General features: G+C 42.7%; 1 protein-coding gene across 3 annotated transcripts in view; it reads right to left on the reverse strand.

Annotated features, from left to right (window-relative positions):
• Positions 1 to 488: 488 nt before the first annotated feature.
• The window catches only part of ANKRD34B (ankyrin repeat domain 34B), a 31,942-nt gene continuing 16,412 nt past the window's right edge, over positions 489 to 16,018 (reverse strand). For all 3 annotated transcript variants that reach the window (XM_073344361.1, XM_073344360.1, XM_073344359.1), the window contains exons 2-3: positions 14,864 to 15,014; positions 489 to 14,266 (exon numbers count right to left, since the gene is read on the reverse strand). In XM_073344361.1, the coding sequence (XP_073200462.1) occupies positions 12,679 to 14,266; positions 14,864 to 14,919 (1,644 nt within the window). In that variant the 5' untranslated portion in view covers positions 14,920 to 15,014 and the 3' untranslated portion in view covers positions 489 to 12,678. The remainder of the gene's footprint in view (positions 14,267 to 14,863; positions 15,015 to 16,018) is intronic.

The following is a 16,018-nucleotide window of genomic DNA, read 5'->3' on the forward strand; positions in this document are numbered from 1 at the left end:
GTTTCAGACGCGTCACTCATCCGCTTCGCGGATCCCGGTGAGTATTTTTCATTGTGGTAAGTATGGGAAGCTCCTTCTCTGCTTTGCAAGTGCAATACCGCAATGAGCTACAGTATTTGCTGCGTAAGGCTCAGCATGATTGCCCCACTCGAGAACTTACTCTCCTGCTACAGGAGGTGAGTGCCCAATGCCCGTGGTACCCTGAAGCCGGAACCCTTAAGCTAGCGGACTGGAAGCGGTTGGGCCAGTCATTGCACAAAGAGCCTTGGGCACCCGTGCAGGCTTTACATGCCTGGCACCTCTGCCGCGACGCGATACAGTGTGTCACCTTGGAAAGGCCCTCCCTCGTGCCAATAGAGAGTCTGGTGATCTCGCCACTCCCGTCCGCTCCTGCAGCCATCCCCCCTCCTGGCGATGCGACACAGACCCTCTCCCGTGCCAATAGAGGGGCTGCCGATCTCACCACCCCCGTCCGCTCCTGCAGCCATCCCTCCCCCTGCTTCTTCCCCAGCGCCTCAATTACCACCGCCTCCCCTGTCTTCCCCACCGGAGCCGGTGTGTGATCACCATCCCCCCATGGGGCCCCATGCTCAGGGGCCCACTGGGGGGTCGTCCGTGTCTGCTCAGGGGTTTTCGCTGGTGCAACAAATGGTTCACACAGCGAGGACTCACCCAGATCTTACAGCAGAGGAATTAGCTGATATGGTCTCAGTTTGCCCGGTGACCTGGCAGGATGATGGCCAGGGCAACCAGCTTGCAAACTGGGTCAGTTTGCCTTACTCGGTGATCCGAGAGGTAAAGAAAGCGATTCGCGAGTTCGGCCTGACTAGCATGTATGTACGTGGTCTCATTGAAGGGCTAGGTACTCGGTACACCCTGGTCCCTGAAGATTGGAAGGCGCTGTTGCGCATGATGCTGACGCCCAGTCAGTATGTTATTTGGCTTAGTGAGTATCGGCAGATGGCGGAACGCCAAGCCCAGGTATATAGAGAGCAAGGTGTCATTTATGAGCACTTAGCAGGGGAGGGCCAGTTTGCTACCGTTCAGATGCAGTCTCAACTCCCTCAGGCCGTCTTCCCCATTATTTCCGCCTGCGCCCAGCATGCTTTCCGGAAGGTCCCGGATTCAGGCAGGCCTACCAAAAGCTTTGCCAGTATCCGTCAGGGTGCATCAGAGTCCTTTATGGATTTTACCAACAGATTGCAGGAGGCTATCCTCCGACAGGTGGATAACCCTGTGGCAGCTCAGGAGATTCTGTTAAAAATGGCGGTTGAAAATGCGAACGAGGATTGCCGCCGTGCTCTCCAGGCGGCACAAGCCTCTGGAATTCTAGAGCTGTCGGACATGCTGCGGGCGTGCCAAAACATCGGGACACAAGCACATAAAGCTGGGGTTCTGGCCGCCGCCCTGCGGAAAAGCGGGAAGGAGGGGAAGCGTTGTTATCGCTGTGGTAAGGAGGGTCACTTTCAGTGGGAGTGCCGCTCATCGGCGGTGCCCGCCCGCCCCTCAAAGAAGTGCCCCAAGTGTCGGAAGGGCTATCACTGGGCTAATCAGTGTCGTAGCGGGTCGGGAAACTGCACAACGGGTCCCCCCCGAACCCAGGGCCAAACGGGGGTGTTTCCCACTCAAACAACTGTTCCTTTGCCTTACAATCCATAGACCCCATGAGGGCAGCGACTGCCAGAAGTGCAGGGCTTGATTTGATTATGCAGGAGGACGCTGATTTTCAGTTGCCGGGGGAGGTTTGCGCCATACCTACACAGGTAACGGGACCTCTCCCTGCCGGATTTGAGGGTCTGGTTCTCCCTCGCTCACATGCTGGGAAACAGGGTTTTTTTGTCATCCAAGGGGTCATTGACGCCGATTACACTGGCGTTATTAAGGTTCAGGTGTGGACCCATCTTCCGCAGTCGCTCCCGCGTGGACGGTCAATTGCACAATTGATTTTAGTCCCCTATCAGGTGCCAGCCGCAGAGGATTGAGCCCGGGGCGGAGGCAGCTTTGGATCGACGCTGTCTCAGTCGCCGCCTCACGGCACGTCCTCTCCACTTGTTGCTCTGATAATGTCGCTCCGCCCCTCGAAACCTCAGTTAACACTTCTTTTAAGTAATTTTCCTTTTACAGAGCTGGTGGACACTGAAGCTGACGTTACGGTGATTCGTGATCAGGACTGGCCGGTCAGTTGGCCAACAGTTCGTTCTAAAGAGTTGTGGGGGATCGGGGGTAGCAAACCCGGGCGCCAAAGTTTGTCTTGGGTCACGGTCTCTAAACCAGGAGGCCGTGCCCTTGCTACAATCCGCCCTTTTGTGCTCCCTGTCCACCTTAATATTTGGGGCCGTGACTTACTTGTAAAGCTGGACACCACCCTCGATATTAATATAGAATGGCCCAAAACCATCCCTCACCCACCTTGCCCTCCGCATGGCATTGGTATGGCAATCCTTAGAGCCCGTATGGATTGACCAGTGGCCCCTCCCCCTAGAAAAGCTGAAAGCGCTTCATTCGCTTGTGCAACAACATTTGCATGCACAGCGCTTGGAGAGCTCCACTAGTCCTTGGAACACCCCGGTGTTCGTTATTAAGAAAAAATCTGGTGGATGGAGGCTGTTACACGATTTAAGGGAAATAAATAAACGCATCCAACCCATGGGCCCCTTGCAGTTTGGGTTGCCAAACCCGAATTTAATTCCTCAAACCAATCAGCTTTGTGTGTTAGATTTAAAAGATTGTTTTTTCACAACCTTTGCCCACAAGATCGCGAAAAATTCACGTTTACGGTGCCAGAATATAATAATCAGTGACCCTCTCAAAGGTATCAGTGGAAGGTCTTGCCCCAGGGAATGCAAAATAGTCCAACCTTGTGTCAACTTTTTGTGGATTGGGCCCTCGCCCCTTTTCGTGCCCGATACCCCACACTAAAGGTCTACCATTATATGGATGATATTTTGCTTAGCGGTCCCCAGGTCATGGCACAACAGCTTGAATATCAGTCTCAGATTCTTGGCCAAAATGGCCTGTTAGTGGCACCAGAAAAAATCCAACGCTCTTATCCCTACCAATATCTGGGGCATAAGGTTTTACAAACCTATGCTGCCCCTGTTCGCCCGGAAGTGGTCCTACCCCAACCCCTAACCCTCGTTAAATTACAACAAATTTTGGGTCATTTAAATTGGATTCGACCCTACTTCCGTCTCCCCACATCGATGCTGCAGCCGTTGTTCGAGCTCCTATGTGGAGCTCGGGCACCGGGCGCAGTTATTGCCATCACTGAGGAGCACATTGCCTGCATTCAATAGATCAATGCAGTGTTGAGTCAGCAGTTTGTGGATAGACTCACTGAGGTTCGTCCCCTGTGGTTAGTTCTCCTTGCCACCCCTCATACACCTACTGCGGCTCTGTTTGTACCTCATACAGACACAGCCGTCTCTATCATAGAGTGGATATATTTGTCTTCCACTCCTCCTCGGAACATTTATCCTTATTTAGACGCCCTCTCCGACCTTGTTCGTAAAGCCCGCCACCGTGCAGTGCAACTCACAGGCACTGATTTAGTTGCCATTGTGTTCCCCTTGTCACGTAGTGAATTTGATTCCTTGTACCACACCTCCTTGGCCTGGCAGGTTGCTCTTTGTGATTATGTGGGAGAGGTTTCTTATAATCCCCCAAAAGATCCTTGGTTGGTGATCACACAAAAGGTGCCACTAATCGTACATCGTCTTAGCTGTTCTTGACCTATTGTTTCAGCTATCACTCTTTTTACTGATGGCTATCCACATCGCGGTGTTGTCACCTATCAATTAGGTGACTCCCCTCGTTAGCATTCTCGTTTTACGCTGCCTCAGCGTTCCGCGCAGCGCTCAGATCTAGCTGCTGTTATTTTGGCCTTTCAACTTTTTGCTGATTGTCCCTTTAATTTAATTGTGGACACCCATTATGTTTATCAGGTAATTGATCATTTACCCCTTGCCCTCATTACCCCCTCAGGTCGATGCGGACTGTCTTCGCCTGTTTTTGTCCTTACAGTATCTCATCACCACTCGTAATTTCCCTTATTTTGTTGCTCATATTCGCAGTCATACCCCTCTGCCTGGGATACTCACTGAAGGCAATGCGCCCGCTGATCGCGCATTACGTGGTCAGGTAAATTCCCTCTTTTCTGACCCCATTGAAAGCCATTCTTTTTTTCATCAGTCTGCCTCTCTTTTGGCCCGACAATTTCACATTCCTGCTGATCATGCACGTTCTATTGCTCATTCCTGCCCCCACTGTGCCGCTGCTGCCCCTACATTTTCTTATGCCGTTAACCCCAGAGGTACCGCAGCGAATCAGCTGTGGCAAATGGATGTCACTCACGTGCCACAATTCCGCCCCTATTCGTTCTTACATGTCTCCATTGATACCTATTCTGGATTTCTCTGGGCGACCCTACAGCGTGGGGAAGCCACTCCCAAAGTTATTCACCACTTGCTAGCCTGTTTTGCTGTTATGGGTCACCCGAGCCAGATAAAAACGGATAATGCCCCAGCCTATTGCTCCACCGCCCTCTCCACCTTTTGTGCCCAATGGGACGTCCGTCTCAAACACGGGATCCCTTATAATTCCACAGGCCAAGCTATTGTTGAACGTGCAAATCGCCCGCTAAAAACCTTGCTTGACTAACAATTAAAACAAGGGGAGCTGCGTCTCCGAACCTTAGGAGACATTCAGCAACAATTGCGTGTCCTTTTGTTTACTTTAAATAATTTAACACTGAATACAGATCAGCAGACCCCCGCGGATTGGCATTTTCATAAGTCCGAGGTACTGGAAAGACCGCCTGTCTGTTACCGTCAGCTGCCCGATCCACAATGGTTGGGCCCAGTACCTATAATTACTTGGGGGCGGGGATATGCTGCTGTGTCTCTCCCTGCAGGACCGTTGTGGGTTCCGGCCCGGTGTGTGCGACCGGCACTGAAACAGCATGGCGTGGCACCAGGGGCTGTCAAACCCCATACCGGAGTTTCAGCTGACCTTGGAGGAGAACGCGGTGCCTCCTGGGTCGAGAATGGCAGGACGGAGATGGAGGAGACGTAGCGTCCCAAGCCAGCCTGTGACATGGGGAGCAGTGAAAGCATTGGTCACCGTGGCTCAATGAAGACTGGCAGCAAACCAACAGCCAGAGACTCCTGAGACTCTGTTTGTGGCCATTCTCGCCCAAATCACTGCTAATTCTGTATTGATTGTGTGCCTTATGTGCCTGCTATTTCCTGTAGGGGTTGACTCAGGAGCGCCTCCTCCGTTACGGGCCCGAATGACATATAACCTATGGGAAAGATTGGCTTCAATAGCAAGTGTTACCCACTTTTGTTTATCTGATTTTGTAGCAGCTGAAGAATTGTTAGGTACGTGCCTTATTCCAGTATGTCGTCACCCTGAGGAAATAGGGAATGAGATGATGCTTGCTGCTTACGCGAACCTCTCTTCCCCTTACTCTAGCATGGCTAATTGGGGCCCAGCCAACTACACTTTACCTTCTTGGGCTTATTTTTTGCTGTTGCTGTGTGCAATGTATTTCCTTTTTGTTAAGGCTTTGTTGAGAACCACTCTGGCAGGCTCCACGAGTTATGACCTTGTTTGTCCGGGAGTTAATGGCTTGCAAAAGCAAATTGATGGCTACCATGAGATGGCCGAGCACAAATAAACAAAAAAGGAGGGGATGTAGCATTCATACAAAGTTCATGCACTTGGCAATACTCAGGGCACACCCGGAGTGTTGTGTAGGAGCAGTGCACACACGGCTCCTCTCAAGGGCATGAACCTTGGAATCTCACCCAGATGACATGAAGCGTGGGAAGCCTCCCAGGACTGGGCTCAAGGCCCGAGAGCAAGGAATGCGGTAGATAGAAATTGGTAAATAAGAATGTTAAACAAAGCCAGTGTATTCCTTTTATCCGTTGGAGAATGTAATGCGCGGGGGGAGAGAAAGAATAAAGGAGAGGGTGGAAAGCTGACAGGAGCAGTCCGTTGGCAGACCAGCCTGCTTGCTTGCTTAAAGCTTTGTGCTGTCTTGTATTTGAACCGCAACATTTACTGATATGCCAAAACACCAGGGAGAAAAAAATGTCAAAGCTATGACCCAAACGCACCAAAATGGGATTACAAAACATCAAGTCCAAAGCAAAAAACTTAAGTGCTCCAAGGAATGTATCAAAGCTAGCTTGATTGGAAAGAATGGCAAAATAAAGCCATGGTCTCCTTGGTTATGTCTACACTGCAGCTGGGAGCATGTTTCCCAGCATAGGTTGACTGACAGGTGCTGGTTCTGCTTGAGCTATCATGCTAAAAATAGCTGCATGGCAGTGGCAGCATGGGCTGTGGCTTAGACTCGTTCCCTGAGTACAAGTCTGCCTGATCCCCTCGGTACATACTCAGGCAGCTACTCAGAGCTACCATCCATGACACCACAGCCATATTGCTACTTTTAGTGTGGTAGCTTGTGTATCTGTCTAACATTGCTAGGAAGCATGCTCCCAGCTGCATTGTAGACATATTCTTAGAGTCCCAAAACATCAGGCCTATAACTAACTGGGTTGATTGGAAAGCGGGGAGACCATGATAGAATTCCCAAAACAGTTGAAGTAGATGGATGGTGATAAAAGGTCACAGTTCCTGTGGAGAGCTCCATGCTTAATTTCTAACAAGAGAGTGGAAGCTTCTTCAACAGTGGCACTTATTTACACGTGAGGAGATCCTGACTCATCATGAATTACCACTGCCTCACCAGGGCAAAAAGGGGAATTCTGCTGTATCTGTAGCAGTACAACACTTAAAAGTGAGAATCCTTTAAAGAAAATTTGTTATTTGGGTGTTATGAAAAGCTCACTTTTTCTCTTAAAAATGAAACTGTAGAAAGCTTAAAGGATTTTACGGTTCCATTTTTAATTATTATTACATAATCCATACAATACACCATTATTCTTATCAAAGACAAGGATTTCTAGGAAAAGCAGTAATGAAATTTTAAAACTGTAAGCTAACTTCTTTAAGTTATTTTACCCTGTACCCCTTCAGGACTTAGCCATGTCAAACTCACTTTTTAAAAGTAACCTGCAAAGCGGGGGGGAGGGAGTGCGTGTCTTTGCTACATATAAAGACAACCTGAAAGCGGTTTTGTGTTTTATTTTAAAGGTAGAGTTTTTGCTGTTTGTTTTTTATAACAGAAATTTAAGTTTTATCTAGGATAAAAGATTCTGTGGTAACTGGGGACCAGGTGCATTTTTAAAATTACAAGCACCAAAAAAGTAAAAGTTGAGCCACTAAAGAGGGGTGGGGGGGGGAGGAGTTAGCGTTTGAGGTTTTTTTTTTAATTAAACTAAACACCTGGTTAACGTCAATTGGTAGTTAACATTTTGGATAAAGGAAACTGTTGTTAAATATTCAATATCCATGCCCCTTCAGTAAGAGTGTTCAGAATTCACCATGAACATGTCTGAAACTTTCCAAAATTCTTCTAGAAAACTCAGATCATTACATTTGACATTCTTAATATTACAAAGGTAAAAATATCAGGCGGAAAAAAAAATGTAAAAAAGAAAACCTCCCAGGGCTCTAACCATCATAATGAAGCAAAACAAACCCCCACGCAACAAGTGGAAATTTTAAAATAAAAATCTTTTGGAGATCATCTTTAAGTGTGCATGTGATACGTAGCATAGGAGCCTAATAATTTTGAAGGACTACATTACACCTTTAAAAATGTTAACCTGTTCAGAAAAATTACTGAAAAAGTGGTACCATGCTGCTCAACATATTTCTTCCATATTTGTATTCTGAGTCGTATTCTCTTGCGGCATTTGGTAGGAGATGCAGCACTGGACTGGGATTCAGGAGAGCTGGGCTCTATTCCCAATTTTTAGAAGATTCCAATTTAGTTACACCTATACCAACCCTCTTAAGCAATAAGGATACTCAGATGGCAGTAGGGACTTAATTTGAAGTCACCTGTGTTGCACAGGTTTAACTGAAGACCTAATTTATCCTACTAGTCTTTTATACCAGTGAATATGCATATGAAGGAAAGAACTCAGCTTGACTTGGCTGGCGGAGTTTGTAAGACTTGTAGTTTAACAAAAACATGCTCAGTGTACAAATGAGGAAGTTTGATATTGAATCATTTCAAAACAAAAATGTTGGACTTCACAATACCATTTTTACAAAATTGCTAAGAGATCCAATCTTAGCGTATTATAGGTAGAGCTGATAGGCAACCTTCACTATAGATGGCGCTGATAATTCCCATTATGAGAGATTGTTCGGAACAGTGGTTTTCAGCCAGGGGCTACTCGTATGCCTGGGGGTACACAGATCTTCCAGACAAGCTAGATTTCTTCAAATCACCAAGGCCTGATGAAATAGAGCCTGGAATACTCAAGAAGCTGACTGAGGAGATGTCTGAGCCATTAGAGATTATTGTCAAAAAGTCATGGAAGACGGGAGAGATTCCAGAGGACTGGAAAAGAGCCAATATAGTGCTAATCTATAAAAAGCAAAATAAGGGCAATTCAGAGAATTACAGACCAGTCAGTTTAACATCAGTACCTAGAAGGATAATGGGGCAAATGATTAAGCAGTCAAATTGCAAACACCTAGAAGATAAGTTGATAAGTCATCATCAGCATGGATTTGTCAAGAACAAATCACGTCTAACCAACCAAACAGCTGTCTTTTGACAGGATAACAAGCCTTGTAGATTGTGGGGGAAGCAGTATATGCAATATATCTTGACTTTAGTAGGGCTTTTGATACTGTCTCACACAACCTTCTCATAAACATACTAGGGAAAAACAACATAGATAGATTTAAGAGTAGCAGCCGTGTTAGTCTGTATTTGCAAAAAGAAAAATACTTATGGCACCTTAGAGACTAACAAATTTATTTGAGCATAAGCTTTTGTGAGCTACAGCTCACTTCATAGATAGAGCTACTCTAAGGTGAATGCATAAACTGGTTGGAAAGCCATTCCCAGGGAGTAGTTATCAGTGGTTCACACAGTCAAGCTTCAAGTGAAGTCCCAGAGGGATGAATTCTGGACCCAGTTGTGTTCAATATCTTCATCAGTGATTTAGATTATGGCATAGAAAGTACATTTATAGTTTGCACATGATACCAAGATGAGAGGGGGTACAAGTGCTTTAGAGAACAGGATTAAAATTCAAAGTGACCTGGACAAACAGGAGAAATGGTCTGAAGTAAATAGGATGAAATTCAATAAGGACAAATGCAAAGTACTCCACTTAAGAAGGAACAATCAAATACACACATACAAAATAGGAAATGACTGCCTAGGAAGGAGTACTGCACAAAGGGATCTGGGGGTCGTAATGGATCATAAGCTAAACAGGAGTCAACAGTGTAATACTGTTGCAAAAAAAGCAAACGCCATTCTGGGATGTATTAGCAGGAGTATGGTAAGCAAGAAATGAGAAGTAATTCTTCTGCTCTACTCCGTGCTTATTAGGCCTTAACTAGAGTATTGTGTCCACTTCTGGGCACCACATTTCAGGAAAGATGTGGACAAATTAAAGAAAGTCCAGAGGAGAACAATGATTAAATGTCTAGAAAACATTACCTATGAGGGAAGATTAAACAAATCCAATTTTTTCAGTCAGGAAAGGAGAAGACGGGGGACATAACAGTTTGCAAGTACACAAAAGGTTGTTACAAGGAGCAGGAAGAAAAATTGTTCTTGTTAACCTCCGAGGATAGGACAAGAAGCAATGTGCACTCCACTCAATGTGCAGCGGCAGTCAAAAAAGTGAACAGAACATTGGGAATCGTTAAGAAATGGATAGAAAAGACAGAAAATAGATTGCCTCTATATAAATCCATGGCACACCCACATCTTGAATACTGCATGCAGATGTGGTTGCCTTATCTCAAAAAAATTTATATTGTAAAAGGTTTAGAAAAGGGCAACAAATCATTAGGGGTATGGAACAGCTTCCATATGAAGAGAAATTAATACGACTGGAACTTTTCAGCTTGGAAAAGAGACACCTAAGGGGGGATATGATTGAGGTCTATAAAACCATGACTGGTATGGAGAAGGTAAATAAGGAACCGTTATTTACTCTTTCACATAACAAGAACTAGGGGTCACCAAATGAAATTAAGACAGCAAGTTTAAAAACAAAAGGAAGTATTTTTTCCACACAACGCACTGTCAACCTGTAGAACTCTTTGCCAGAGGATGTGGTGAAGGCCAAGACCATAACAGGATTCAAAAAAGAACTAGATAAATTCATGGAGGATAGGTCCATCAATGGCCATTAGCCAGGAAGGGCAGGGATGGTGTCCCTAGCCTCTGTTTGCCAGAAGCTGGGAATGGGCGACAGGGCATGGATCACTTGATAATTACCTGTTCTGTTCATTCCCTCTGGGGCATCTGGCATTGGCCATTGTCAGAAGACAGGATACTGGGCTAGATGGACCTTTGGTGTGACCCAGTATGGCTGTTCTTATGTTCCTAATGGGCTTAAATTGCAGCAAGGGTGGTTTATGCTGGACATTAGGAAAAACTTCCTGTCAGGGAAGCTAAGCACTGGAATAAATTATCCAGGGAGGTTGTGAAATTTCCATCATTAGAGATTTTTTTATAGCAGGTTAGAGAAATACTTAGTCCTGCCTTGAATGCAGGGAACTGGACTGGAAGACCTCCCAATGTTCCTTCCAGTCCTATGATTCCTGAGTCTGAAAATTCCTCTGCTGTCAGCCAGTGCTATGAAACCCATAGACAACCTTAATTCTGGAATTTCTTAACTTTTGAGTGCTTGACTTGGCAATCTTAACATCCTTTTATAGTTGATTTCTGTGTATATAGAAGATAGTTTTCCTATCAAACTGCAAGTGACAAGAGCTTTTCATTGGAAGAATGGTCTGGATCAAAAAATTGGCTTTGAAAAAAAGCTGTTCACAAAAAACAAGTAAGCACAAACATTTTTCAGAGCGGAAGTCTATGTCCCCTGCATGGTGCAGAGTTAAGGAAAAATGTGGTAATCATGCTTGAATGGAGTTAGATATGGTAGAAAGGAGGGAGCAGATCTTTACAGTGTGTACTCCCCTCAACCACCAGCAGTCCCTATACATTTGAGGTTCCATGGAATTTTAAGTGGAGTAGTCAAAGAGAAGTCACTTTAGGTGACACAGTCACCTTTAAAACCACAGTTTAATGTGGAAAATCCTTTTAAAGTTGATGCACTAAATTTATATCAATGGCTTCAGTTCTCATCTTAGCTCTTCTTAGGAGGCCTGGGACATAGCCAGGGGCTAGCAACCCATGAGATATCACCTGGCCAACCAGCCAATCATGCTTTACCATGGATTAGGGGGCCCGCTCAGGGTGTAGAAGAGCTAATGCCAGGCTCTAAAATCTAGGGGGGTTGAGGTTAGCATTTGCTACAGATTGTTAGGTTCTGCATGAATGCAAACTATGCTCTTATCCTTTCCATGGGGCTAGTATTGCCTTCTCCAAGGGAGGAAGTGTTTTTGCAACAAAGGGGATGATAGGGATTGTAAATTTCAAATAGATAATAAATATACTTATACTGATGGCACAAAGCTAACTTTTTTTTGTTAGAGAACATTTTGTAATACTATTTGGATTAGGACTAAAGTTGCAACACCACAGATATCTACTGGATATTTCTAGAAGCAAATATCTAGTTTCAGTATAATTCACAACCACCATGTTAATAAGAATAAACGATTTGTATAAAGTACGTGAAAATAAAATTTTAAAATGTACAGACTTTTAGAAGTGAGATGATAAAAGTGCCATATAAGAGCCAAATCCTAGAGTATCCGTAAAATTTGTATTTAAAAAAAAAAAAAAAAGACAAAAGCAGAGTCTGAACTTTAAGTGGGAAAGAAACATTACATGTTGGCAATCTTAAAGTATGACATTTTAGTCCAGCTCATGATGAAACAGTTATCTATTTCTTTAATAAGTTACTCCATTATTTAATATGCAGTATTTAAAAGCAATAATTCAGAAATACTCTGTTATTGATTGAATTAAATTGAAGCTGTTGCTTAATAAAAACATGAATTGTACATTATTTTTATCAGTTTTGATGTCTGTTTTACTTTAGAATTGTAGCTATTTTGTATAATTTTCCCACATTAAGCCTGTTCTCTGCTCCTTAGGGGCTTGTAACTCCTACTAATCAGCTCCTGATAATAGTTCCATCAATATAGGTAGAGGAGAATAGCTATCATATAGTCTAATTCTCCATTGCCCTGCACTTTATGTAGTCACTTACATCTATGCAAAGTGAGTACAAACTGAGTGTAAAATGCTACCAAATCAGAATATAAGTGTTTTGTGTCAATGACTCACGAAGTATGGGGATACAGAGAATCATGTCCATAGTGTTTTAGTTTTCTATTATGAAAAATATGGTGAAAATATAATTTGTCATTTTGCAGATTATAGCAGCAGAGTAAATTTAGATGAACACACTTATTAGCTAAATCTAAGATGAAACTCATCCCAGAGTCCATCCAGGAGTCCCATGTTAAAGGCCTTTGTTGTGCAGAAGACCTTGTGTGGGCTCTCTGCTTTGGGGTATATTTATTCCAAAGGAATAAAGCTGCAAGTATGTACATGTTGTATAAATCTGTTAACACTTTAGTACCCTATTAAAAATTCACGAGTTGCTTAATCTGTTCAGTTTGTAATGACTGCCTCCTTACCAACATTTTGTTACTTTTGAACTCTTTGGGAAATGCAGGTGCTGTTGGAATTAGGGTTTTTTGTCCCAAAGAAACAATTCCAGAAATCTTGTTGCTAAAACTAATATCTGGAATTGGAGGATGAGGATTCATATTTAAAGGTGGAAGGAAACCTGGCCTAGTTTGGGCAATATGATCTAAAGATATGGCTCCTGACCCTCCTCTCTCTAAAACAGCATGGTTTCTCCTGTTCAGTGGACCAGGAGGCATGTTCTCTAGCAATTCTCTGGAACTTGATAACAAGGAGGGAGAAGGAGAGAGAATCTTTTTCTTTCCTAGAAGTGATTTGCTATCTTCTGTGGTAGCAGGACTCAGACTAGTAGTTAGTTGAGAATCAGAGCTGTAGTGATTTGCCCCTAAACTTCTTTTTTGAACAATACTTCTCAGGGTTGAAACAAATCTCATTTGGACTGAATCTGAATCCTGATCTACAGGAATTTCACTCTGGCTAAGGTTTCTCTCAGAATAAGGTGACTGAGAATTTATCTCCTCATATGACAACCGTTTTGAGCCAGTTTCATCAAAGATTTTCAACAAATGAGCAGGGTCTTTTACATCAATGCTTTGGTGTCTAGTAATATATCTCTTAGATAAGGCTAGTCCATTGACTTTCAGAGACAGTTCTTCCTCTGGAGTTATATCCTGAAGTTCTTCTTGTAAAGAGGAAATTTTATTCTGATGGAACAGAGAGCTTTTTATCCAAGACTCAGAATGCAGACGCTGCACTTGTGCCAGCTTGGGTCCTACATGTGTTAAATTTGGTTTTCTAGTAGGAGAGACTGGCTCAGATATATTTTTCATGCTTCCAGGCTGATCTGGTTCTTTAAAGCTAAAAAGGGTTTTTTCTGTTTCACATGAATTTGAAAGTGGAGATGTTTTAAGTTCTATTTCTGATGGGGAAGTGCAGGCAGTTGGAGAATGGCATTCCTCAATGTCAGTAGGAGGCACATTTAAATACTGTTTAGTTGTCTGCCTTCCAGATGGAGACTTGTCTGTTGTAATGATGATTACTTCTTTTCCTTTTGCTTTACAAGCATTTAGGAGAACTTTCAGGGTCTCTCGGTCTTCAGAGTTTACTGCATAAACAAGTGCAGAGTAACCAGAATGGTCTTGCAGACTTAGGTCAGCTCCATTTTTCAGCAACAAAGAAACCACTTCATGGCCAGCCTTTTCCAAGCATGCATGCATCAAGGCTGTCTTTCCAGATTTGTCCTGTATATTTGGATCTGCCTTATTTTCCAGCAAATATTTAACCATTTTTGCTTTGCTAACACTCTGCTGGTCCACATGCTGTGTCTTACAGGCAATCATTAAAGGTGTTTCACCTCGGTCGTTACTCTCATTAACGTATGCTCCACCTTCTAACAATAGTCTTGTGAGGCGAAGTCTGCTTTGATAGACAGCTTTTATAAGGGAGTTCCCATCAATTGATACCTCTACTGATTCATCCATCATACCAGTCTTGCCCTTGTTCTTCCCTAGCTGTTGAAAACACCTAATTTTCAGAGAGAATGAATAGGAAAAAGATTAACCAGCCTATAATTTCCCTATTTGATAGTAATTTGTGAAAATACAATCTTTCCATTTTCATGAACAAGCACAAAGTTTTCAAATATTAAATTATATTGCTATATCATCATTGATTTACATCTTTTGTTCCCTTTTTAATGTTCATGCTTATTCAGTAGTAGCCTATATTACACCCCATACTGTATTCACAAAGTGATGCTAAACTCACTTACACTAGCTTTACACTGATTTCACTCATTTGACATTTGATATAATTCCACTCAGATTGGAGCTATTCCTGGTGTATACCAATGGACGCAAGATCAGAAGTAATCCTACAGTATTTTCTCACATCAGCATTAGATATTATCACATTTCAAACACTTTTTTTTTTGCATTGTGGTTTTCCTCAAAAAAATTCTATAAATTAAATCGAGTAAGTAAGTATAAACACAAATCTGGGCAATAATGGAACAACAAAATCAAATACTAATAAAATATATCTACATTAAGAAATTTACGTTAACGACTATTAGGAAAATTAGTAAACATCTAATACAAAACAATTCTGAGTGTACATTACCATCCTTGTGCTGCTTTGAAAATACACTCCTTAGGCTGAAATAGCAGTATTTGCATGACATACAGTATGTTTCATCCATCTTGGGGCTCACTGGACTGAGAAGGATCAAGTACGCCAGCATATAATATCAACTCTAAAAGAAAACAAATACCTGATAACAAAAGTAAAATGTTGTGTTATTTTAAACTCATGGAGTAGGAGTTCACTGTAATGAAAAATGTTGTGTCTTATTTTGTATTTACAGTAGACAAAGATATAACTAAAAGTAACTTAATTTTATGTTTAACCAAGGAGAGGTAAATTACTTCACCCCCACCCCCTGGAAATATTAACAATTTAAAGTATCAATATAGAGTCAACACAAAATCAGACAATTTAAAAAACTATTGAAAAAAGCGTTTACAATATAAGAGGAATAAAAATGTCTCTAATGTACCCTTTTCCATTTTTAAAGTAATGGATTGTTTTGTTACAGCTGACATGAACACTTGGTTACGTTTCCCCCCATATAATAGCATATTATGGTATTAACTGATGTATTTAATTTGGAAGTAATTTTAAATTACAGTAAGACTATAAACTAGCTCCTAATGCTAGTATCAAGGTCCAGCTGCACGTGCTTCTTTTTAAAGTCAACTGGTCTCTAGGCCCTTAGCACAAGCAATTCTACTTCTGGTCTGTCTGTCGTGCGTGCTCACTAGTTCTACCTTTTCTACTCTAACTCCACTGAGCTGTTGTGGAGGGCTTTTCAAAGCACTAGAGGGCAGGAGGGAACCTTCTGCAAAGGACCCTTCTCACAGGTTTAGATAATTTTGATTCCTCTCCTCTTGTAAAAGCAGAGGGAAAAATACTGATTAGTTATGATAAAACAAGATATTACAACGAAGCTGATTCCCTACATATTTTTTTAATTCACAAATAATATTGAAACAAAACAGTCCCTTCAATTTTTTTCTTTTTTGCTTTAATTAAAAACAAATATTCTTTATTCCTGCTGAATAACAAGACTACTAACTTTTCAGACTACAACTATACTCTTAGTAATTTTACAATGTTGTCCAAATAGAAATGGAATTCAGTTCCATCTGTAGCACAGTGTTTCTTCAAACATATGACTATTAACTGTATAGGCATAACATTGCAATTTGTACTATT

The sequence above is a fragment of the Lepidochelys kempii genome, chromosome 5 (genome assembly GCF_965140265.1).
Source record: "Lepidochelys kempii isolate rLepKem1 chromosome 5, rLepKem1.hap2, whole genome shotgun sequence".
Taxonomy (NCBI): Eukaryota; Metazoa; Chordata; order Testudines; family Cheloniidae; genus Lepidochelys; species Lepidochelys kempii.